The 23,696-nt window shown below is 42.0% G+C and overlaps 1 protein-coding gene across 7 annotated transcripts in view; it reads left to right on the top strand.

Annotated features, from left to right (window-relative positions):
- Nucleotides 1–23,696, top strand: part of CREBBP (CREB binding protein) — a 96,157-nt gene that overhangs the window by 44,857 nt on the left and 27,604 nt on the right. For 3 of the 7 annotated variants that reach the window (XM_053957252.1, XM_053957254.1, XM_053957257.1), the window contains 13 exons: nucleotides 4,171–4,420; nucleotides 5,036–5,149; nucleotides 11,905–12,147; nucleotides 12,766–12,865; nucleotides 13,333–13,479; nucleotides 13,917–14,034; nucleotides 16,590–16,782; nucleotides 16,892–16,945; nucleotides 18,124–18,248; nucleotides 18,828–19,016; nucleotides 20,437–20,856; nucleotides 21,471–21,650; nucleotides 21,878–22,064. In XM_053957252.1, the coding sequence (XP_053813227.1) occupies nucleotides 4,171–4,420; nucleotides 5,036–5,149; nucleotides 11,905–12,147; nucleotides 12,766–12,865; nucleotides 13,333–13,479; nucleotides 13,917–14,034; nucleotides 16,590–16,782; nucleotides 16,892–16,945; nucleotides 18,124–18,248; nucleotides 18,828–19,016; nucleotides 20,437–20,856; nucleotides 21,471–21,650; nucleotides 21,878–22,064 (2,320 nt within the window). The remainder of the gene's footprint in view (nucleotides 1–4,170; nucleotides 4,421–5,035; nucleotides 5,150–11,904; nucleotides 12,148–12,765; nucleotides 12,866–13,332; nucleotides 13,480–13,916; nucleotides 14,035–16,589; nucleotides 16,783–16,891; nucleotides 16,946–18,123; nucleotides 18,249–18,827; nucleotides 19,017–20,436; nucleotides 20,857–21,470; nucleotides 21,651–21,877; nucleotides 22,065–23,696) is intronic. The other 4 variants (XM_053957253.1, XM_053957256.1, XM_053957255.1 and 1 more) reach the window with 3 other exon arrangements.

The following is a 23,696-nucleotide window of genomic DNA, read 5'->3' on the forward strand; positions in this document are numbered from 1 at the left end:
TTACCCTTGACATGAAAACACTGCCTTTATCCATGTCAGTGCCAAAGCTTTGAGATAAATCCTGAGCTCTAAACACGTTCTTCATGTTAACACCACAGCACAAGCTTCTCCAGGGGAGGTTTAGGTTGGATGTCAGGAAGGATTTCTTCCCAAAGAGGTTTGTCAGGCACTGGAATGTGCTGCCCAAGGAGGTGTTAGATCCCCACCCTTGGAGGTGTTCAAGGAAAGCCTGGAGGTGGCACTCAGTGCTTTGGGCTGGTGACAAGGTGGGAATTGGTCACAGGTTGGCCTTGATGATCTCAGAGGGCTCTTCCAACCTAAATGGTTCTGGGATTCTGTTGGCTTTGTGTTCAGGAGCTGAATATCTTCCTACCTCTCATTTCCTAGAGCACTGCCAGAGCTCAGGTTGGTGCTATAGGCTGACATCCCTTATCTCCCTCCAGACAGCAGGATGGCCTTCTGAGGCCATGTCCAGTTCAGGAAGCCTCTTTTCGTGTCCTGTGGAGCCTTCTGCTCAACATTCAGACTCGGATTGTGATTCCTCCTGCTCCTTGGGTGGGGAAATGCAGCACTGCAGCGTTTTGAGGCACAAATGCAAATGCTTGTGCATGTAGTGCTGGTCTCAGCCCATTTGTGCACGTGTGAGCCTCCAACCTCTGGGGCCAAAGCAGACCCTGGTGTTCCTGGTGTCACAAGGATCCTTCCTTGAGGATCTATCCTTTGGATAGGACCAGGCTGCTCATTCCATGCCTGTTGAGAGTGACTGGTGGAACCAGGGAAACCACCATCCACATGAATTGCAAGAAGTGTAAACTGGTTCTGTGTCGCTTTCCCAGCGAAGCTCTGGTCAAAAAGTGACTGCACTGGGGAATGCCTTTGGCCTTGATGCCGCCCAATAGCTGCTGCTTGAGCTCTCCTTCAGTTTTGGGACAGAATGATGCTCCCTGGGCTCTACAGAACTGGTTCAGCACTTACTAGAGCATTCCTGCAAATCCTGTGGGCAGGAAAGACTGTTTTGAATCTTACTGGAAAAGTCTTGGGATACTCATTATTGGAATTGATCACACTGTGTGTGAACACTCAATTCAGACAGAATTATTGCTAATTGAAAGTTCTATTTATATATATATTATATAATATATATATTTTTATACATATTGCTAATTGAAAGATTTACAGTTCATGTGTGTATCCACATTGTGCCTGCTATTCCTTCTGTGGAAAGGACCTTCAGGATCACACTTTAAGCCTGTGGTTGGAAGGGAACTGAAGAAGTTTGGGGGTGTTTCACCTTACTGTACCCATGTGTGGGATTTCTGGCAGTGGATTCTTAATAACCTCACTAAGATCTGCTGTTGATTACAAACCTCTCTTACAGAACTAAAAGGAATTTTTTAAATGTAGGATTTGTCCTCATACAGTGAAAGTCACATTCTTCTATCAGGGAGAAGAAAAAAACATGGAAATAAACAGAAATTACAGAAGAAAAGTATTTAAAACCATAATGCTCTGTGGAGTGGAGCTGAGGCAGAGTTCTGTATTGCATTGTTTACCTGCTGTAAGATTGCCACTGCTGCTGAGATTGCTGCCTACTTTTCTAAGAAAAGGTACATAGTGTTCCATCTTGACAATGTTGAGTGTTTTTGAATATAAATACATAAAACACTGAGAATTGCTGGTCACTTCAGTAAAGTAAAACCACCAGGGAACTTTGAATCCATCCAAGTCCACAAGAACAAGATACTTGGGCATCTATGCTGCTCAGACATGCAGGAAGCTTTTGCCCTTCAGGATAGGGACAGGACAGAACCATCTTCCTCTGTGAATGAGTTTCCATAACTTTAAAGGGTATTAATAGCTGTCTTACCCTATAGAAGTATGTATAACTCAGTTTCTAGAAAACTGATTATTGACATTCCCATCTCTGTCAGAGATTTTAACAGATTTCCAATCCCTGATCCATTTGCTCTGTTGATGGTGGAGCAAGTGGCAAGAGAAACAAAAATATCTTTTTTTGCCTTGTTTATCTGACTATTGAATTATTTATTCTAACTGTGGGTCCAGAAGTGCCTGAACTTCCTGCTTCAGCAAGAACATTGTCAGTCAGGTGAAGCAACCTGAAGAAGCTTTACATTCTCAGGGGGTTTTGTGCCTACCAGGAGCACACTGATCTGGAATGAGACTGCTTTGTTCTTCAAACTACTGATACTCTGCAGTTCTGCTTTTTTTGTTACTCAGTCTTCAAGTAACCTTCCTAGCTCAGGGCATCTGTGCTGATACAGCTGCAGTTGTGTCTGTTAACTGGAAGGGTAGTAACAAAAGGAGGACTTGGCTTGGGAAACAATTCTTCGACTGGATGAAAGTATCGCTTCCAACAAGATTTTCTTTGGCATGATCCCTGTATTTTTCTGCAGATTAGCTGAACTAATTGTTTCCTATTTGTGACCCAAGAATTGTTTCAGCAAAACCTCTCTGCTCTATGGATTTGCTCACAGGAGAAATGGAGGACTGAATTTCAGCTGCATGCAGTGGGAGCAGATGTTCATGGGTTTCCTTCATTCACCCCCTTATTCCTTTTATTGTTCTTTCTCTTGAAAGTTCAAGACAGATTCAGCAATTCCTCTTTGTCTAAGACTTACTATAATCATTATCAAGTGGCAGAATCTCCACTTCTTCCATCAAATACCAGACATGGTGTTTTCCACTTGATCTTGTGTGCTTCATTCCCCAGAAGAAAAGCAAGCTCCAAACCCTGATATGCAGGGACAAAGCTTGCTGCTGGAGTAGGAAGAACTTGTGCAAGGAACTTTTTGTTGATTTAAGAAAATTAGGGTTTTGTAGGCTGTGGAATTTCCTGGGGAATCCTTCTCAAAGGTCAGAAGTAGAATGGGCTCAAATGGTGTATGCTGACACTTAAACCTGATTTTCTTTAAATGTGGTACACAGGCTGTAGTCAGCTGTAGGTTAGTAGTTCTGCAGGCAGTATTGAACTATTTCCTCTATTACCTCCCCAGCATAATCCTAATGTTCCTATATTCTATTTAAAAGTATTTTTCAGGGCTGGTTTCTTTAGGTAGCTTGGAATTTGGTGAGCTTTCCTGTAGTAACCTGTTTTCACAGTGCATAATCCAAGTGATTCTTGGAACAGTTGCTTGTTTGTCCATAAGGTTAATTCAGGCTGCAAATCACAGGGATTGCAGCACTTTTGCAGTCCCACATCTGTTCCTGCTAGGGGAGTCATTGCAGGCTGTGGATATGTTTAATTTTGAAAGTCAAGTTTCTACATTTGTCCGGGAAGGTAGAAAAGCTGCCTGATCTGTGCTGAATAATTGACATGTTAAAGAGGCTGTTTCTCTTCTGCGCTGTTACGAGCCGTGCCTTAAACTGAAGATCTCTGTGGGTTTGCAGCTGTCAGGCAGAGCTCAGGCCTTGGTGCAGAAGTGTGTCCATAAAGTATGGATGCTGGAAGTAAAACATTGGATTTTAAAGCTGATAGAACCCAGTGTCACCCTGTGATAACTCTAGTTCTCTTCAGTAGCCATAATGCAACCCCAATTTAGGTGGCCCTTACTAGGTGAAAACTATATACAGCTTGCCCTGGGAATTTTCTCTGTGGAAGGAATATCATTTGGAGACAAAAAGGATTAACTTAGCCTTGGAAAATCAGCTTTACCTTTTTTTTGTAATACATGGAGACAGTAATAGAATTTTGACTGTCTTCTCCCATTGGACTTCTCTTTTTGTTAGGGACAAGGAGCTAGGATTGATGTGTATAAAACATATGATATGAAAATCAGACCTATAAGATGAAAATATAGTACTAAACAAGCTCGAATTCACAAAATGGTGTGGGTTGGAAGGGACCTTTAAAGAGTTCCATCTCTGAGTGTGATAAGAGCTCATTGCTGTTGGAATTACGGTCTCTCTAATAAACAGTATTTTGAATGGCTCGTTATTTAAACTCTTGTTTGTGTAAGTGTTTTAACAGAGGAACCTCTCAATACACTGATGTTGTTTCAGCATTAGAAATGTCTGAGAACGCGACAGGGAGTGGTGCAATAACCCTTGTAGCTCAGTGAACACTTTTGTGCTACTCAAATCCTTGTGCAAGGTGAAGACCAGAACTGCGGCTGGCGGGCACAACGCTGAACTCTCCTTTTTTCCCCTCAGTCCCAGATGCAAACCCAAGTGCAGCAAGTGGGAATCGTCCCGACGCAGGCCATGGCCACCGGGCCCACGGCAGACCCCGAGAAGCGCAAGCTGATCCAGCAGCAGCTGGTCTTGCTGCTCCACGCTCACAAGTGTCAGCGGCGCGAGCAGGCCAACGGCGAGGTGCGCGCCTGCGCCCTCCCGCACTGCCGCACCATGAAGAACGTCCTCAACCACATGACGCACTGCCAGGCTGGCAAGGCCTGCCAAGGTGAGCCCTCCCTGCCCTCCCCGTCCCCAGCCTTGCTCTTCTCGACTGTGCCTGGCACAGAGGAGTGTCAGCACTGGCGCTCTGCTCCCAGCTCTCCCAGTTTAGAGAACAGAGTGCAACATTTGCTCTCCTCAAGTAGGGTGGTACCAGTACAGCTTTGCAAGCGTCTTCTTCATCTCCTCTGTTGTATTAAGTGTGACCTCCACCGTGTCTTTGTCTTAAATTTCAGTACTAGCTTCCTTCATTTACACTTGGATCACAAGACATTTCAGTTGTGTTTAGTAATATGTACAGCATTGCAATATTTGCCTTTTGGAAGTAGGATGGTAGCAGTGTAGCCTTGCAATCATCCTTTTCATCTCTGTTGTATAAGGAGGGTGTAGTGTCCACCATGTCTTAAATTTTAGGACTAGTTTCCTTCATTTGCTGGTGGATCACAAAAAAATTTACTTGTCTGCTGTTTTAGTATTGCTTGTGAAGAAGAAAGAATAGAGTTACTCTTAAAAATGAAATAGTTCAAAACCAGTTGAAGAGTAGAATTGCTCTAAAAAACGAAATAATTCAAAACCAATTAACCAAGGAGTGACTCTTAACTCTTGCTTTCCCTTGCTGCAGTTGCTCATTGTGCATCTTCGAGACAAATCATCTCCCACTGGAAGAATTGTACTCGGCACGACTGTCCCGTGTGCCTTCCTCTGAAAAATGCCAGTGACAAAAGAAACCAACAACGTGAGTATTTGTCTTACTGCTGTCACCATTAAAACTCTTAAACCAAAGTTGATCACCTGTGCAATGGAGCAATAAACTCTTGACAGTGTCCCAACAAACTTAGTAACTGTTAACAATCTTGTACAAGGGTAAGTATACCAGTGAATTTCCATTTCTGATCATTGAGTGCAATTTATTACTTAAATACACAATAATTGGGAAAGTCTGAGCTCAAGCACACATCTTCTAAAGGGTGTGGCAACTTCTAACTGGTGTTCCATTGTGAGTCAGGTCAATAGATTCCAGTTATGAAGCAGTTTTCGGATGTAGGTAGGGGCTTGGCAAGGAAATAAGCTACTTGATTGTGTTTCTTGCTGCTAGAAACAACTTAAATCAAATAGCTATTGATTTAAAATAATAAAAAATGTTTGAAAAAATAATTCTCTCGTGTGAAAAGGTCTGGGTGTCTTAATCATTGAGTGCATTTAACACTGGTATAGATTAGCTGTAGTTCTGCAAATCATGCCTGGTTTTTATAATAGCTGAGTTGTTACTGATCCTTGGGGCCAGTCTATTTGTAGTTTATTTCTTCTTCCTTCTTGCTCTGAAAAAAAAAATTCTGAACTTATATTGGTAGGTTTGCTTCTCATCAAGTCCTTTGAAAAGATGCCAGGGTGGAACATTTTACAGCATCAATGTAAAGTTCTAGAAGTCTTAAGTAATGTTATGCCTAAGTATATTTAAATAAGGGCTGAGAAGTGGAAAATAGCTGCAGGACTTGCAAAGCTTGTACATTGGAATTGGATTGGAATCATTCTGCTAATTTCCAGCTAAGCTGAGACTGCACTGGGGAACACCAGTAAACCTTGGAGGATGGAGACTTGCTCTTAGGTTAGTGGGGAGAGTAGCTGCTAAAACTACCAAAATTATCCATTGAGCATGTTCTCTTTATGGTTTAAGTAGGGGTTTTCCTCCTCCAAAACCGAAAAAATTACAACCATAGAGCTACTTGGAGGTCATGATTTTGTTTTCATTTTACCAAACTTCTCCTTGGTAAGCAAGATAAATCTTCTGCTTTGAAAGTAGTAATTTGTTGCAAGTGATTACCTGTTTGACCCTTGAAAAATGTGTTGAAAGCTTTGCTTTTTAATATGACATGGTCCATTTGTGCTTAACATCCTTATTACACAGTTGTTATCAAAGTGCTAACAACATCTACCAGAACAGAATTGCATTTTTCAATACAAGCTGCTGGTGAAAAGTAGTTTGTGCACTGTTTGTTTGATTGCTCATACAGCTGATCATAAGAGAACAAAAACTGGAACATAAACAATCCTTAAAAATAATTTTGCTATGGGATCAAATACAATATTGTCTGACTGCAACAGAATTATAGTGGATAAGTGTCTCTCTTGTTGTATATGGAGGGAGATAAATATGAAATCTCCTTCTCCTATTCAATTAATCAATAATCCAGTGGTGCAGGGTTCTTTGTCCTGGATTATGTCTCTGAGTCATACACATAACTCATGGTTTATTGGGATGTGAAAGAGGAACACTAAAAGTACTTGTTTAGCTGTATTATAAAGGGTACCCCTTTTTGGGCATTCAGGAAGGTTTGTGAAATGATTTACATTGGTATGTGCATTTTAAAATGTTGTGCCTGATCAGGTGGATACTAACCAGAGTTGGGTTTGTTTTAGACTGAAGAAAATGTTGTCTTTCTTAAGAATAAATCATAGTAGCTTCTGCTAAACTGGGAGGAGGAGGGAGTCTGCATTTTGCAGAATACAGAGAACATTCAGAAAGGGAAAAAGGAATGAGAAGTGTAGTGATCCTCCTCCTATTGCTGGGCTGCCTTCCTTACAGAGAGCCCAGAACCCTCCTTCCTGTGCCCATCCCTGTTTTCCTGTTGTTATTTCAGTCCTGGTGTGGCCATGCTGGGCTTTCAAGAAGCTGCTTCAGAGGGTGCCCACCTTTTAGAACATTCTGCAGTTGAGTACTGCTGAGCCATTGCAAGGTGGTGCCTCACTTCCATGCACAGTCATTCCTATGCTTTTGTAGCTTTCCCTTCCTACTCCTTGGGGATCTGCAAGTCCTGGAAAGTCCTGGGGTTTAGGTTATTGCCATGGAGCTGTTTCTGTACAGGCCTTTTAGTGTTGGGATTTTTTGCAAAGAACATTGTGCCAGGTTTCCTTTGTATTGCCTTTTTTATTTATTTTAAAGCACTCTTGAATTATATTTTACTATAACGATTGATAGTGACCTGACTTGTTAATAGGACATATTGGGACAAATTTAAAATTCTTTTTGTTCCACATGGTTCTTACTGTGTGCCCCACGTACCTCTGAGGGGACAGGGGAAACTGGAAAACAAATACTATGTTGTACATGGTAAAACATTAAGCTTTTCTTTTGAATAAGCAAGTGAATCCTGTGTTTTGAAGTAATGGCTTGAAATTTGGTTGAAATATTTTGGGGCTGAAGGCTTGTTTTTGTTAGGAAATTCTTCTTGCTCCCTGCTGGGCCCAACACAGTATGAGTTACAAACTTTTGCAAACAGTTGTTGGTATATTTCCTAGTTTTGTAGCTGTGTCAGTTATATTTTTGAAGATTCATCTTGTCATTTACTTGTTTGAGCTCCTTAATTCTTCCATTCCTGGCTTGGGCAGGTGTGTTGTGCCACAGCTCCTGGATCTGCTCCCATTTGTAATGTCCTGGGCCATCCCCATGTGCAGCACTTGGTGTGCATCACTCCAGGAGCAGGGGACCCTGGAAAACCCCTGGGATCCACACTCAGATGAGTGAGACTGGAAAGTGGACATGTGAACTTGGAGCTGGTCTCCTCTGGAACTTTCCTTGTAGGAAAATTTTAAATAAAATGCAGCAAGGAGAAAGCTGGATTAAGAAAGATGAAACTCAAGATAACTAATCTTCACCTAAAAGTGAGATTTTAGAGAAAACACCAGAAATTCTGGTGTCAGTGAAGTCAGAGATGGAAGAGCAGGAATCTGATGAGGGAAATGGAAGCAGGGACCATGATCTAGCTGGCTGATGTAGCAGGTTATTTAGTACAGGCAGAACATGGAAGAGAATCTGGATGTGGATGGAGCTTTTGGGAACCAGTCCTTTGCAGAGGAGGAAGGAGTGAGTGCATCCATGCACAGGGAAATGTATCCAGGAGGAAGCAGCAACTTCTTCAGTGGAGTCTTTTTCCTGTGAAAACAAAATGAAATCCAGCTTGTTCAAGCCTTACTGTCAGTGACTGTAAGATCTACAAAAAAAACATGTCTCTTGTTTTTGCAATTGCTGAAAATCATATAATGGTGACCCATCAGTTTTCCCATGGAGCCACATGGTAGATGATAGTCCATGGGTTAAGGAGTTCCTCTGATTGACTGATCCAGTGCTGTACTGAAGGCTTATGATCTAATGCTTAACTTCAATAAAAAATAAAATGGCATTGGCAGTGAAGTTTAAAACCTGACTCTTCTGCTTTAAGTTCCTCATAAAATCTTTACCCCATGATTTGATTCAAGATACAGCCTTTAATTAAATGATTTTGTTCATTTACCTTCGTGTACCTGCCTAATTCTGAGGGCAGGACAGGCTTGTGCTGAGGTGAGTCAAGGGCACCAGAACAAATTTTGCTCCAACCACTGCAAGACAAGCAGAGTGAGGAACAGGACAGAACAAGTCTCAGTTAAAGAATTCAGAAGCAAAATCAATCATTTAAACCAGCATGGCTAAATTTAAATCAGCTCATAACTTGTTGTCTGAGGTGATGAGACAGAGTTGCTGATGGATTTTGGTTGAACAATTGCCAGCTGTTCTAACAGACAACTCTGTCTCAAATGCTGCTTTCTTTCTGCATCTTAATTGTTAGTATTACCTTCTTTCTACCTTATTAATCTAATCTTTAGAGTTTTGGAATTTAAAATTCTCAAAAATGGTTTAACATGTTCACTGGAGTGGTCAGGTTAGAGAAGTGCTGGGCATTCGTATTTAAAATAGCATTAGGGATCTGTGCTTAAAATAAACTTTAATTAGCTGGAGGGGTTCCCCTCTAGAAGACATGAGTGCAGTGTCATTAAACAGCACTACTTGAGACAGGAATCCTGCAGGTGAGCTGCTGTTTGATGGTTTTGATGCCTTCTGGGGCATTGGGATGTCACTGGGGCTGCTCAGGAAGTTCTGGGACTGCTTAACTTGTGCTTGTTTGAACCTTGCCTCCTCAGGTACATAAACACAAGTGACACTGGGACACCCAGAGCCAGTTCTCTTTACAGCATTTAGAATGTGAATTACAGAGCTCACTTCACACTTGTAACTTCTGTCATGGGCTCCTCAACATCTGAAGCATCAGTTAAGAAAAATAAATTGCAGTAGACATTGCTTCATGTAGCATTGGCCTAATGTGTTTATTCCAGGGCTGTATTTATTTTAGTTGACTTTATTTCCTGCAGTATCTGCCACAGAAGGAGCAGCATTTGCACTTGGGTCTCTCCAGAGTGGAAATTTAATACTCTCTGCCTCCATCTTCTTGTTTGACAGATAATGTCATGCCTTCATATAAAACCAGTGAACAAACAGACAAAAAAAAAAAAAACTCCTTCAAAAACAGATTCCTGATGTTGGGAAATACTCAGAACAGGATCCTGTTGAGTTGTGAATTGGTAGAAAAGCTGAGGCCAAATAGCCTAAAACTGTTCTAACACAAGGGCTGAACTTGTGCTTTGTAGCGACTGATGCTGCTGCCAAAGCTCAGCCCAGAGCCGTGGGCTGGAGGTGCTGAACTTGTCCAAGTGAGCTTTAAGCCAAGCTTGCAGTCTCAGACACTCAGTGGTTTTTCCCAGGAGAATGTGAGGGGTGGTGGAAGGCTGGGCTCTCCTCAGTGAGGTGGCCAGAACCTTTCCCTGCTTCCCAAACCTGGGCATCACCTGTGGGCGTTCTGCCATCTCCACACTTCCAGCACTGAAAGCAGGTTGGGGGGTTTGTCCTAATTTTTCTGGTGGAATATCATCCTCTAACAAGCTGGAATTCTTATTAGCTCCTGAATCAATCTGTGCTGTCACAGCAGCCTCTGAAGCCTTTTGAATTCCAGGGTGTCACAACTTTTGTGCTATTTAACCTTCCTATTCCTTGGCTTGCAGTAGTGTAAAGGCATCTTTCTCCTAGATTGTGTGATTCCAGAGTACTACATGCAAGTCCAATGAGGAATTCATATAGTTGCTCTTTAATATGTCTTTTTTTTTTTTTTTTAATTAAGCTGATAGGATCTTAATCAGCTTCTGTCTTTGTTTTTAAATTCTCTTGGGAGTGATCAGTGAGTTCAAAATTTATTGTGAGTGTGTCCACAGAGTGTAAATATACATAAGCCTTAATTTTCACGGTAATCTCAGCATTTAAAATACTGTGGATTGTCCTTTGGGGGAAAAAAAGGATGTTTTTTGTAGGGCTGCTTATTCAGGAGAGGGAGATATCTGAGTATATTTATTTGTAGTTCTTTGGCAAATGAGATCAAATTGATTTCTCATCTGGAGAGAGAAAAGTCTGGACTCTGCAATGTGTGTGTTTTCTCTTGGGTGGAAGCTGGAAGCCTGTGTATCTCTTTCAGTGATTCCGTTTCCATAGTGGGTAAGGATTTAAGAAATCCTGGATAATGCTGTTAATGTCTCAGAAGGCTTGTTTTCATGACTTTTTTATCTAACCACGTGCCCCTACTAATATTTCAATAAAACAGTAATTGTTGCCTATATTAAGAGCCATTACTGTTGCTAAGTTTAGTTCACATATTTATAATGCACATTACGTATTTAATTACTTGAGAGGGAAAATGTGAAGGAAGTGTTACTCCTACCAGAGTTCTGATTATCAAAATGCAGTGTCTCTGTGCTGAGGGTTGTACTCCATGGGTCATTCACTAGGGAACATGGTATTACTTAGAATGGCAGCTAAAATGAGAACCAGAAAGCAAAATTTTGCTCTCTTCTGCATCAAGTAAATTCTACTTTTCCCTGTTGTTTCCATTTCCTATCTACAAGGAAGATGACTCTTCCATACATCTGTATGGTGGGAGAGGTTGGTTGATTGTGGTAGCCATATAGGTTAATAAATACCTAAACATCATCTAAATTACTTACCAGGGTTCAACCCCTTACTGACTCTCCAACTTATTTTAGATTTAGCCAGTACAATCTGAGACCCATCAGGGTTTTTCATATCTCTGAGTAACTTGGGGTTTAAGGTGATTTGGCCTTCAGAGGATTCGTGTGGTGACTGCTCGCAATGAAAATTTCTACCAACAGATCTTCAGTATTACCTTTGTGTCCAAGGACACAGTGTTTCTGCTGAACTCAGGATCTCTGTTCTGGAGCCAAATATTTTGACCTAAAATGGGATTGATGGGAAAGAGGGAAGTAGAGGAATTAAATGTTTTTCCCCCCTTAGTTTACTGTCCCCAAGCATGAAAATCCTATTTAGCCGTATATAGGAGCCTTTACTATATATCTATGACAAGTGATTATGGACTTATCTGCCTGAAATTTACAGCACATCTCTTTAGACTGCATGGATTAATAGCCAGGGTGGGTTCTGTCCTGTAGAATCAAAGGCTGAGTTTTCCCACTTGGCATCTCGGGTGTTGTTCTGTCCTCTAGCAGAAAAAGATCTGTATCATAGAATATGTGCATGTTCTGGTGACTCTTGGCATGACTGATTTTACTCCTTATCCTCATCGAGTTTTAATTTTCTCTTATCCTTTCTCTTCTCTGTAGCCCTTTTAGGGTCTCCAGCTGGTGGGATCCAGAATTCCATCGGTTCTGTTGGCACGGGCCAGCAGAACACTCCATCACTAAGCAATCCCAACCCAATTGACCCCAGCTCCATGCAACGAGCCTACGCTGCCCTGGGGCTGCCATATGGCAACCAGCCCCAAACACAGCTGCAGCCCCAGGTCCAAGGCCAGCAGCCAGCACAGCCTCAGGCTCACCAGCAAATGAGGACCATTAATGCACTGGGTAGGTAGAGAAAAGACCAAGAAAGAAAGAAGTTAAAATAACTGATGTTGAATTTTTTGAGTAGTCTCGTATTTTGGTTGGTCAGAGTAGTGACTGTCTGTTCATGTCGTTTAGTAAGTTAAAAATATACTATTTATATGCACTACCATTCATTTAGATTTGAATATTAGAAAGTTTTGAATGTAGTGCTTTTGACAAATAGCAGGAGTTTTAGTTTCTTTTCAAATATAGCCCATAGCTTGTTCTCTGAGGTGATGAGACAGAATTTCTGAAGGATTTTGGTTTAACAATTGTTCCCCGTTCTAACAGACAATTCTGTCTCAAATACTTTTTTTGGTTTTGCATCTTAATTGCTAGTATTACCTTTTTTATAGCTTATTGATCTAATCTTAAGAGTTTATGAATTTAAAATTTTAATGGACTCATTTTTGTAGTTCAGAAAGTAACTTGGTTCCATAAATAGCCACGTATGTGCAGCACAGCAGGTATTGTTATAAAAATACTTAACCTGATAAATGGCTTCTTTTGTTAGCCAGGTGGGTCAGTAAAGTGCAGTTTTGTCGTATTATTGTCAAAATTGTGAACTGTGTACCAATGATGTTTAATTTTGTCCCAAAGGAGCCAACCAGATGAACCTTCCCGCAGGAGGAATAACAACAGACCAGCAACCGGGTCTAATTTCTGAAACTGCTCTTCCAACATCCCTTGGGACAAATAAGTAATGCACACATTTTCATTCTTGCTCAATTAAACATTTATTTCCATGCTTATGAACGTAAATAAAGAGCATGCTTAAAAACTGATTGTATTGGCATGGAGATGGTCAGTCACGTGTACAGCTCTGCTCTCTTTCCTGTTTCAGTTCCAGAGCTGCCACTTTATGCCTCCTGAGAGCCCCACAATATTTACTGCTTTTAAATTAAGTCTCAAAGGAACAATATTTTTTATTTTTAAGTTCATAGTTGTGATTCTTTACCATTCATGCTGTGAATGTGCCTTGTAAACTCCTGAGCTTTGCTGCTTCAGGGGTTGCTGTTTGCTGCTGCCAAAATTTCACTTAAGAGAATGTTTGATGCAACAGCTAAAAGTGATGAAAGCAACAACTCAAAAATTGCTTCAGGCATCAAACCTATGAAAAAACTCTGCATTCTGGTACTCTAACAGTCCCTTTTCTTTTTATTTTAGCCCACTAATGAATGATGGCACAAACTCTGGCAATGTTGGAAACCTCAGCTCAATGCCAACGGCTGCACCTCCTTCGAGTACCGGGGTAAGGAAAGCATGGCATGAACATGTCACTCAGGACCTGCGCAATCATTTAGTGCATAAACTGTAAGTATTCACCAAGGCTGCCTTTTTCCTTTAATGTTTTTAAAGAATTTCAATACAGTAGTTCTGCTATTAAGCTGAAAAGAAAGTTATCAGTGGTGCTGGGCCACTCAGGATGAGTTGTTACCTTTAATCCTCCTCTTCAGTTTGTTCTTCATGCTCATTAAGGAGTGGGCATGGAATTAGTGTATATTGCTGGTAAATTTGCTCTTCTGTGGTGAACAGTTATTTACACTGCAGACTGTTAAACCTCACTTTATTTTCATCATTTGATTTGTTTTAATCTTGTGAGAAATAGTAAAATATTTTTTAACCATTTTTATATGCTTTTACATATCTGGTGTGGACAGAAACATCCAGGGTGATTATCATAAAGCTGTATTGATTTGGGTTTTTTTTTCTGAAGATCTTTTTCTATTATTGTTGCTCTGTCCTTGCAGTGTCCAAGCCATCTTCCCCACTCCTGATCCAGCAGCACTGAAGGATCGCCGAATGGAGAACTTGGTGGCTTATGCCAGGAAAGTGGAAGGAGATATGTATGAATCTGCTAATAGTAGGGTATGTTGCTTCAGTCCAACACGTGAAAGAACAGTAGCATCACAAATCTTAGAAGTGTAAAGAAAACCACAGGGAAGCATTTCACTGCCCTCTTCATGAGGAAAGTCGTGGTTTTGGTCTGTGACAGCATTTGTGTAGTCCCAAGCCATGTGATTTATGTCACTCCAAGCTAATTCACCTCTCAGCTCTAGACAGCACCTCCATCCCTACTTGTGTCCTCCTGAAATGCAAGAAGTTGGAGCACAGCTTGCAGGTCTTGATGTTTCCCTTACTGACTTCCTCCCTTTTTTCTTAATGCCTCTTTACCACTGGAGGTTTTCTCTAGGACCCAGTGCTGTTCCACTGCTTACCTTCCACCTGTACTGATGGAAATAATTCTCCTCTACTCTGCAGCACCAGGAATAGTTAGGCTAAGACATAAGAAGTCAGTTTGGCTTCTTTGTGGATAGGAAAAAAGAACAGAATTCCTGTTGTAGTTCTTGATTTTTGCTGTCTGCACAGAGATGTCAGCTCAAATCTCTCTTACTTGAAGGGAGCAAACCCCTATTGATTGACAGGCTGAGGATATGACACAGTGGTAATTCTACCCTAAAGGAACTGCCCCCTGGAAGTTTTCATTGGGAAAAGACAACAAGACAATATTAGTGCCAGTAGTAACAGCCAGCAAGATCCTACCTGATCAGAAACTTGAGATCCTTTCTTAAACAAGGGAGGAGCATCTAAAGAGAGTATTTAGTGGCATTTCAGGTGATAATCAGATGATCCAGTCAGACACTTCTGCCCCTCTCAGCCTACCTGAGAAGAGCTGGAGATGGAAATGCAGGTTTTATTTCCTAGAGGCAGACAGGCAGTGTCCCTTCTTACAGTGCTGCTGTGTCAGTGCTGGTCAGTAACCACATTGTATCCTCCTTGTAGCTACCAAGAGGTTGTTTACAAGGAAGACATGGGTGGTGCTCGACCGTGGTTACCCTGGCAGCTTTAGAGACCAATTTTAGATAGAAGGAGGATTTCATGGTCACACTTGGGTGTCTAAATACCTTCTCAGTAAGGATGAGCATATCAAACTCCTGATTGTAAAATTAAATTCTTTCTGACAGACAAACACCCAGAAGTATCTTCTCCTCACCCCTCAAAACAGCTGTCAGAGCCTCATGGCCAGAAGTTTCTGTTATTGGAATTCATCTAATGTATTTGGCTCCAAACAGCAAACTTGGAAGAAGGGAGTAATTCAGAATGTGTTAATGATGCCATGAGGAATTACATCCTTCTTTTTGAGGAGCTCCCCTTCTACTTTGACACTGAAAAGCATATTAGTAAGAGGCATCCTTGTAAGGAGTTTAATGCTGTTCAAGCAGTGTGTGATCCTTGTGAGCACAGGTTTTGCAGGAAATCTTTGTAGTGGGAAAGTAGCACAATATTAAATTTACAAATAGGAGCTTACAACTGAAGTGGCTTGAGAAGGGGAGGGGCTGTAAAGCTTTTAAACTGGACAGCAGAAAGTGTCTGCTGATTTTGGAGAAACTCTGAGAAGTGACCTGAAAAACAAAGCTTTATATTGTATGACTGGACTTCCTTACCAAGGCTGCTGAGGAATACATATCTCATAGTAAGTTTTTGGAAATTAATTCAATCCTGCTGTAATAACAAATTTTGTTTTTGATGAATATTGAATACAAACAAAACGATTGTGGGTGAGCATCACTCAATTCTGTGCTCCATGTATCCCTGGGTTCTAAGAACATGGTGGCCCCACAAATAAAATGTAGCCTTGAGGGTTTGTGGGGTTTTTTTGCCTTTAACAGGTGCATAATTTCATGCACTTGGCAGATGTGTGTCCAGCAATTCCTGACAAGCAAAATTGTCTATGTGGTGTGCACTGTGACTGTCTTATTGGATCTGTTGTCAGTGTGGGTTGAGTAAAATGGATTTTTCATCTCGTACAGATGTAGTGTTTACTTGTCTCTGCCTGTGGACTATTTTTCACTGAATTTTCTCCATTCCTGTGAGGTTTTGTCTGGTTTTGTTTATCCCTTGCCATGATTGTTGATAGACTCTTTAGGAAAAGAGTAGTTCCTTTCTTTATGTAAAAATTGATCTGTCCTTAACATCTGTCTCCTGAAATTTTATTCAGTGTAACATTGTGCTGGGAATATCTTCTTCTTTTGTCTGTGGATTAGTGGAAATGTTTATTATGAAAATAACATTTAAAAATCATTAACACCTAGAAACTAAATCACAGCTTCCTGGATTTTGCTGAAGCAACAGAGAACCTCCAGCCCTCTCCTTTGTCTGCTAATTTACTCAGAGTAGGTTTGCAGGGTAGCCATAAACAAGTGTATTTTCTGGAAGCTTTTTTTTTTCCCTCTTCTGCATTAAGGCAGGAAAGACTGTCTTAATTTACAGGATTCTGAAAATAAATATTTATTTTTCAATTAGGCAGGTGTATACATTAAAAAACAAAACAAAAAAAACCCAGCCCAAAACCAGATGATGGTATTTAGGTAGACTGAATGAGTTTTCGCTGCTGCTGATTACTCTTTGTTTTTCCCTTTTAGGATGAATACTATCATTTATTAGCAGAGAAAATCTATAAGATACAAAAGGAGCTGGAAGAGAAGAGGAGGTCTCGTCTCCATAAACAAGGGATGCTGGGGAACCAAGCAGCCTTACAGACCCCTGGGCCCCAGCCCCCAGGGATTCCCCAGGTGGCTGCTGCCATGGGCCAGGCACAGCCCGTCAGGCCACCCAGTAAGTGCTGCTGGAGCTGCCTCTGCTTCTCAGGAGGCTTTGGACTCAAGTTAATCCTGAGGTTGTGTTTAAAACTGGTTTTGCTGACTGTTCTTGTGTTGTGTTGCAGATGGGCCTATGTCCATGCCAACCGTGCCTATCAGTCGTATGCAGGTTTCTCAAGGTATCTGTTTTCCTCTCTAATTGCAATTTGTGGATTCAAAATAATTGTTGGGGGGGGAAGCTGATCTTCTGTTGGGGTTTTTTGGTGTTGGGAGGGAGGAACCACAGGGGCTGCCTTTTTTCAGCACCATTCTTTGGTGTTGCTCTGTGTGTCAGTGCACTGTTAACAATACAGATCCAGCACTTTGCTGGGGATTGGGAATTAATTCAGTGCTTCCAAGGAGAGGACAGCTCAAGCAAGAATACTGTGGATAATCTCATTTAAAACACTGTAAAGGGGGAAGGATGTTGGCATGTTTTCATCAGTTAATTAGCCAAAAATACACCTGTAGTTGGAAACACAGCACATTAGCCCTAACATCTGTGTAGCTAATGATAGCCTTTCTTGGTTTCTGATGGAAAGTGCATCTAAAAAAGCCTTGGAGCTTGTTCACAGCACTTGTCACTACCTACTGAGGCTGCTGTGAACTCATGGGTGTTTTTTTTTTCCAAAAAACAAACCCATGTCTTTTAGGTGCTTCAACTTCCTTCAAAAAGTGTCCTCATCTATTTTATTTCTTGGTTCAGACTTAGTACTAAGTCAAAATTTGTGTTGAAATGTCCTTAGGAAATAAAATACTTTTAAAATTTATTTGAATAGAAGAACAAGTTGATCACAAGTATAGCTCCATAATTACAGTTTTAGACAAGTTTTTTTGAGGGATTCAATGTTTTGTATGAAAAGCACAACCCCTCTTAATGCGTTTTGTCAGCTTTTGTCCTAATTTGAGGCTTGGAGTTGCCTTCATACATCCTATATGTATTTTTATCATTTTTACTTCAACCATTTCAGTGAGCCCTGAATAAGACATTGCTGTTTCAAAGCAAATGCCTGATTTTAAGAAACCATCCTAAGGTATTATTTATAAATAGCATCCACTCTCTGCAGATCATCCAGCATCTACTCTTCATCTTTTGCATTTAATTTTTTTTAAGACACCAAAAATTGTATTTCACCCTAACTAGCATTGTTCTAAACACTTCTTGCATCCTGATTTGTCTGCTAAGTCAAGTAATTAAAAGATAAAGTGCAGGGTGGTCGAATTGCAGTCATAATAACTGTTAATTTTCTAGTAGAATATAGATCCATAAATTCTGCTGACTTGTTCCTAATGAGTTGTTTTGGGGGTGCATTTGCAGGAATGAATCAGTTTAACCCCATGTCCATAGGGAATGTACAGATGCCCCAAGCACCGCTGGGCCCGCGGGCGGCGTCTCCGATGAACCACCCGGTGCAGATGAACAACATGGGCGCCGTGCCCGCGGTTCGTACCCCCCACCCCTGCCCAGCACAGCCTCAGCCCACCCACCCCTCATCCCCTCCGGAAAGGCCAAGCCACAGAGCAGTGCTGCAAACTGTGGGATCGTTTCATGGGAACGCAGCAAGTCTGACAGGCTTTTATCGAGGCGTTTGTTTGCAATATTTGCGTGTTCCAAAAACACCGAGCAGAACTTAAGAGGGACACGTGCCACAGGTGCAGTAATCGCCAGCAATCTGTGGAAGAGCATCTACTGTCTTTGCAGAATATAAATCTTCTTTGTTCCTACATGAAAACATGTTTTTATTCTTTAGAAAAACAAAAATATTTTTAGTTTCCCTGGATTCTCTCTGTCAACCCAGAGAAAAAAACAGAGTTAACACTCTGAATATTACCTGTTAAAAATAATGAATGCTGTGGAGCAAATGCTGAAGTTATGGGCATGTGCCCACTACCAGTTAGTGTAATTAAGCCAGTTTTCCTTTTATTTTTTTGTCCTATCTTTTGATTGATTTCAGTGTATTTTCCTTTGTCCTGCTCCATAGTACTAAATGGTAATTAGTTAATCTGGGTGTTAATTTTCAGATGGCAATGTCTCCTTCCCGAATGCCTCAGCCACAGAACATGATGGGAGCTCATTCCAACAACATGATGGGTCAGGCTCCTACCCAGAACCAATTCCTGCCCCAAAACCAGTTCCCAGCATCCACTGGAGCTATGAATGTGAACAATGTGGGCATGGGTCAGTCAACAGCCCAGGCCGGGGTGGCACAGGTGAGATGGATTCTCTAAGATTCATTTGCACTTAATTATTTTGCTCTGATTTATTTACTTATGTTTGTTTATTTGTGTTTCTGTAGCCATTGTTTGATGTAGTCACCCCAGCTTTGGGGGATCCTGGGTTACATCTGCCTTCTTCAGCAGCTCTTACATAACTTATCGACATCTGTTAATGGGGGCGCAACGCCCTGCAATTCCTGATTTAAATCCCTTAAAATTCATGCTGATGAGATATTTAGGGGGAAATATCAGAAATCAGTTTATGGGATGCCTATGAGCATATGTTTTGTCTCTGTGTGGACCGGAGTAGCTAACTTTAAGTCTAGGATTATAATAAAGTCGTTGGGCAAGATCTTCTAGAAGTTGTTTTAACTTCTTTGCTTCCAGAGAGAAAATTGTTGGGTTTTTCCTGTAACATTTTTCTGTTGCAGTAGTGGTCAGTGAAGTAGCAGCTGTGCTTATGATGCCAAAGTATCTGCTTTCCCAGAGGGAAAGGCTTGTTGTTTAACTCAGAGCCCAAGTAATTTAGGCTAGTTAAAACCTCCAGAGTTCTGAGAGATTACTTAGATCAGGTTATGAAGGACTCTGTCGAGTCAGGTTTGGAATATGTTCAGGATGGAATATCTACAGTTTCATGGGCCCCTGGCTCAGTTGTTTGACTGCCTTTGTGGTGAACATTTTTTCCCCAATGCATTTAGTTCCATAAAACTGCCTCTGTAAAGACAATATAGAAGTGTGTTTTAAATTTGAAACCTCATCTGCAGGAAATTAACTGATTTGTATTTCTAAGAGTAACAGTTACATTTGAGGATGGAGTATTCTTTTTATCACCAGTCATCTGATGCAATCTTCAGTAAAATGTATCACTTAAAGGTTTAAGTACATCCAGAGTACTTTATTGTTGCTGCTCTGAAAAACAAGTCCCGGGTTTTCTGAAGCGTCTTGAGCAGTTTAATTAGAATTGAAGAGAAAACAAAAATACTCTTTTTAAATCTTGCTCCGTGCAACAGCAGCATTAAATGTGTTGACCTGCCCTCCAAAGCAGAGCTGCCTCAGAGTCCTGGCCTAAAAATGGGTATTTGCTCAAAACCATTTTGTGTCAAAGCCTGACCTTTGCCCAGCTAATGGCACGATTTAGAGGCTGCCTGTGGGTTTCTGTGTTACTGGGATTGGGAGGATTCCCTGTCTGTGCCAGCGGAATTAATGCAGGACGTGCATGGCACCATTAGATCTGGGAGCAAGGTCCTTGAGAGCCGATGGCAGCGATGACAGAAATCAGAGCAGTCACTTGCAGCAGCAGCATTTGTGGCTGATCTGCTTGCACAGACAGCATCCTGTCAGACAAGGCTTCAGGGCTGTGATTGAAGGGATAAGTGTGATTGCAGGCTCTGTAAGACTCTCTCTCTCTCCCTAGCAGGGGCAGGTTCCCAGTGCTGCTCTTCCCAACTCCATGAACATGCTGGGACCGCAGAGCGGGCAGCTGCCGTGTCCCCCGGTGACCCAGCCCCCCCTGCACCAGACCACACCTCCCGTGTCCTCTGCTGCCGGGATGCCACCACTGCAGCACCCCACCCCCCCGGGAATGACTCCTCCCCAGCCAGCAGCACCCACCCAGCCATCGACACCGGTCTCGTCCTCGGGACAAACTCCAACCCCGACGCCGGGTTCTGTTCCCACGGCCACGCAGACCCAGAGCACCCCCACGGGGCAGACTGCGGCCCAGGCCCAGGTGACACCGCAGCCACAGACCCCTGCCCAGCCCCAGTCTGTGCCAACCCCACAGCCAGCCCAGCAGCAGCCAACATCTGTGCAGGCACAGCCACCCGGCACTCCAGTAAGTACCAGCCAGTCCCCTCTGCCTTGTGTCGTGACATCCCACGAGCGTCCCTGTCTGTAGCACCATGTCCTGAATATGTAGAGCCCATAGCTGTCCCTAGCAGCTTCTGCTTTAGACCAGGGGGTTGGTTAGAGATGTGTAAAAATGTCTGTGTTCAGATGTTCTCAGCATTGTGTGAAGGAGGGCGGGTTGAATGGCTGGACTGCTCAAAGTAAAATTGGCAGCAGTGTGCAGAAAGATGAGGTGTAACAGGCCTAATGTTCTATTTGGCCATAATCAGAATCCTTTCTGATCCTGAGATTTGCATCTTTTTTTTTTCCTTTTAAGATACAGCCAGGTCAAATGCACGTTTCAAGGAATGTACAGTGTTTTACTGGGCAGGTGTTTTCTCTGTAAAAGAAGCCTCTTTGGGGCAGAATTTTTCCTTGGCTTCTTCTCTGTAAAGCAGAGTTATTAAATGTGTACTATCAAAACTTGGCTACAGTGACCTGTATCCATGTTCTGCACTGTTGTAGAATATCATCTCATGTCTCTTTTGTGCTGTTCATTTTTAGTAAAGGAAAATATTTCTATATATGCAGTGTCTTTCTTTTGTACTGTTTTTACAACAGCTATCCCAGGCAGCAGCTAGTATTGATAACAGGGTCCCCACCCCTGCCTCAGTTGCTAGTGCTGATACGAATTCCCAGCAACTAGGACCAGATGCACCAATGCTAGAAAGCAAATCAGAAGTTAAAACTGAAGAAACTGAGCCAGAGACTAGTGAGACACAAGTGGAAGCTAAGACTGAGGTAAATGAGATTCTCTACAGCTTAACTGAAAGCAGTGATAGATATAAAAGCACTTAATGATGTGTCTGACTCGGTGAGCTAAGGGGCGAGAGGAGGGTCGTTACTGCAAAGTAACTCCTGAGGAAAGCCATGGATGGAAAGTGCTTCAACAGTCTCAAACTAATATTTTGATGGCTGAAGTTTGCGTTGTAGATGTAACAGTGCCTCTTGTTGCATCCTTTCTTAAGGTGGAGGAGGATTTACAAGGATCTTCACAAATAAAAGAAGAAACAGATGGAGCAGAACTGAAGCAGGAGCCAATGGAGATTGAAGAAAAGAAGCCTGAAATTAAAACAGAGGCTAAAGAGGAAGAAGAGAGTGGCACTAATGGAACCACTTCACAATCCACATCACCCTCTCAGCCTCGCAAGAAAAGTACGTGTATGAGCACTGAGTTCCCCTGTGTGCTTTGCTTTCACCAACGTTTGTTTTCCACAGTCTCAGCTCCTGCTGGGAGGTTTGTTTTACACTTGTGTTTCCAGCACGTGGAGCTCTGGGAGATCAATACTCTGTAACTTAATTTTGAAAGTAGGATTCCTTTAATGTTACATGAATCAGGTGAGAAAAGCAAGTCACTGTGCCCTTGATCTCAGCACTGCCTGCCCAGAAGGACCAAGGCAGTAAGGCAGTGATTTCTGGAGGAATTAAATACATAAATCCCTCCCTATACATCTTGGTGCTCTTTGAGGAGGGCTCAGTGTAGATAAGAGTGCTTTCAGTAACCAAGGGTATCCACTGCTTTTCTTCTCCTGTTAAGAGGCTGCAGACACTGTCTTTATCCTGAGTTTTGCAGTCACTTTTCTGAGAATCAGGCACTTGAACTCTCCTGAACCTTTGTTTTTCCTAGGCTGGACTGCTGCAAGAGGCTTAACATTTATTTTGGAGTCCTATGTTTTCATGACTTGAGAGTTTTCAGTGTAGTGTTCATTTGCTCAGCAGTCTCTTAAATGAAGCAGCAGTGTCAGCACAGATTGAGGTGTGACTGCATCTGTACTCAAGGAAACTTCATGGTGTTGCAGGTTATATAAATGGTTAGGTGCCTTGTGTTAGTAAGAAATAAATAAGTTTATTAAAATAGAAATATATTTCTCTGCTTGTAGTGCAAGCTTTGTGGCAGGCTGCAAGATAAATTTTCAGACTCAAAAACCTTAGCAGTTTTGAGACCTCTGTGTTTTGGCATCTGCTTTATTGAGGTGATGTTTTCTGTGGTTAGTTTTTAGTTTTCAGCTAAAGGGAACCTTTGAACATGCTGCAAATGTCTAAATAATCTACATCTCCTTGATGTGCTTTGGGTTGCATTTGGTCACTAACCATAATCTTTCTGTAATAAATCACTGTAAAACACATTTCCCTGCAGATTGATGTTTTCAGCTGGCAGCAGAGTGGGGCACCCAAATGAGATCCTGCTGCAGAACCAACTGGCGGAGCCTTTTCCAACCCATATGTAACACAGGGAGTGGAAAAAAAAAGCTTATTAGCATTTCTGAGCCAATGATATTCCCAGTGGAAGGAATCTCTGCTGCCTGGTAGGAATGTGCTTGCACAGGGAAGGTTCTTGCAGAGTCAGTTCAGGCTGGGTCACCACGTATTCCAATTCCTCCTTTGGTGACACAATTTTATCTTGGAAGCTTTGTCACCCAGTAACTGTGTAGTGCAAAGCACGTGCTGTGTGGGCAGGTACAACCACAGACATGAGTTTAAAGGGTGGCATTTTCTCACCAAGGAGTTTGTTCAATGTTAATTGAGCATTGGCATTAAAGTGCTGAATAAACCAAGAGGTATTGGAGAGTAATTACTGGCAAGTGTGCTGAAGGGATAGGTGGTATTTTAAAACTTCTGAAGAGGCTGATCAGGAGTTTTGCATGGGTTGCAAAAGTATTGGGAATTCTTCCTCCTTCCCATGCAGGCAGGTTCCTGATGGCCATCCCATAGTAAGCTGGGACATAGCAGGCAGTGAGGGGAAGTGCCATGGACTGTGTGCTATAACTTAGCAAGCAGAGCCTTTTT

The sequence above is a fragment of the Vidua chalybeata genome, chromosome 16 (genome assembly GCF_026979565.1).
Source record: "Vidua chalybeata isolate OUT-0048 chromosome 16, bVidCha1 merged haplotype, whole genome shotgun sequence".
Taxonomy (NCBI): Eukaryota; Metazoa; Chordata; class Aves; order Passeriformes; family Viduidae; genus Vidua; species Vidua chalybeata.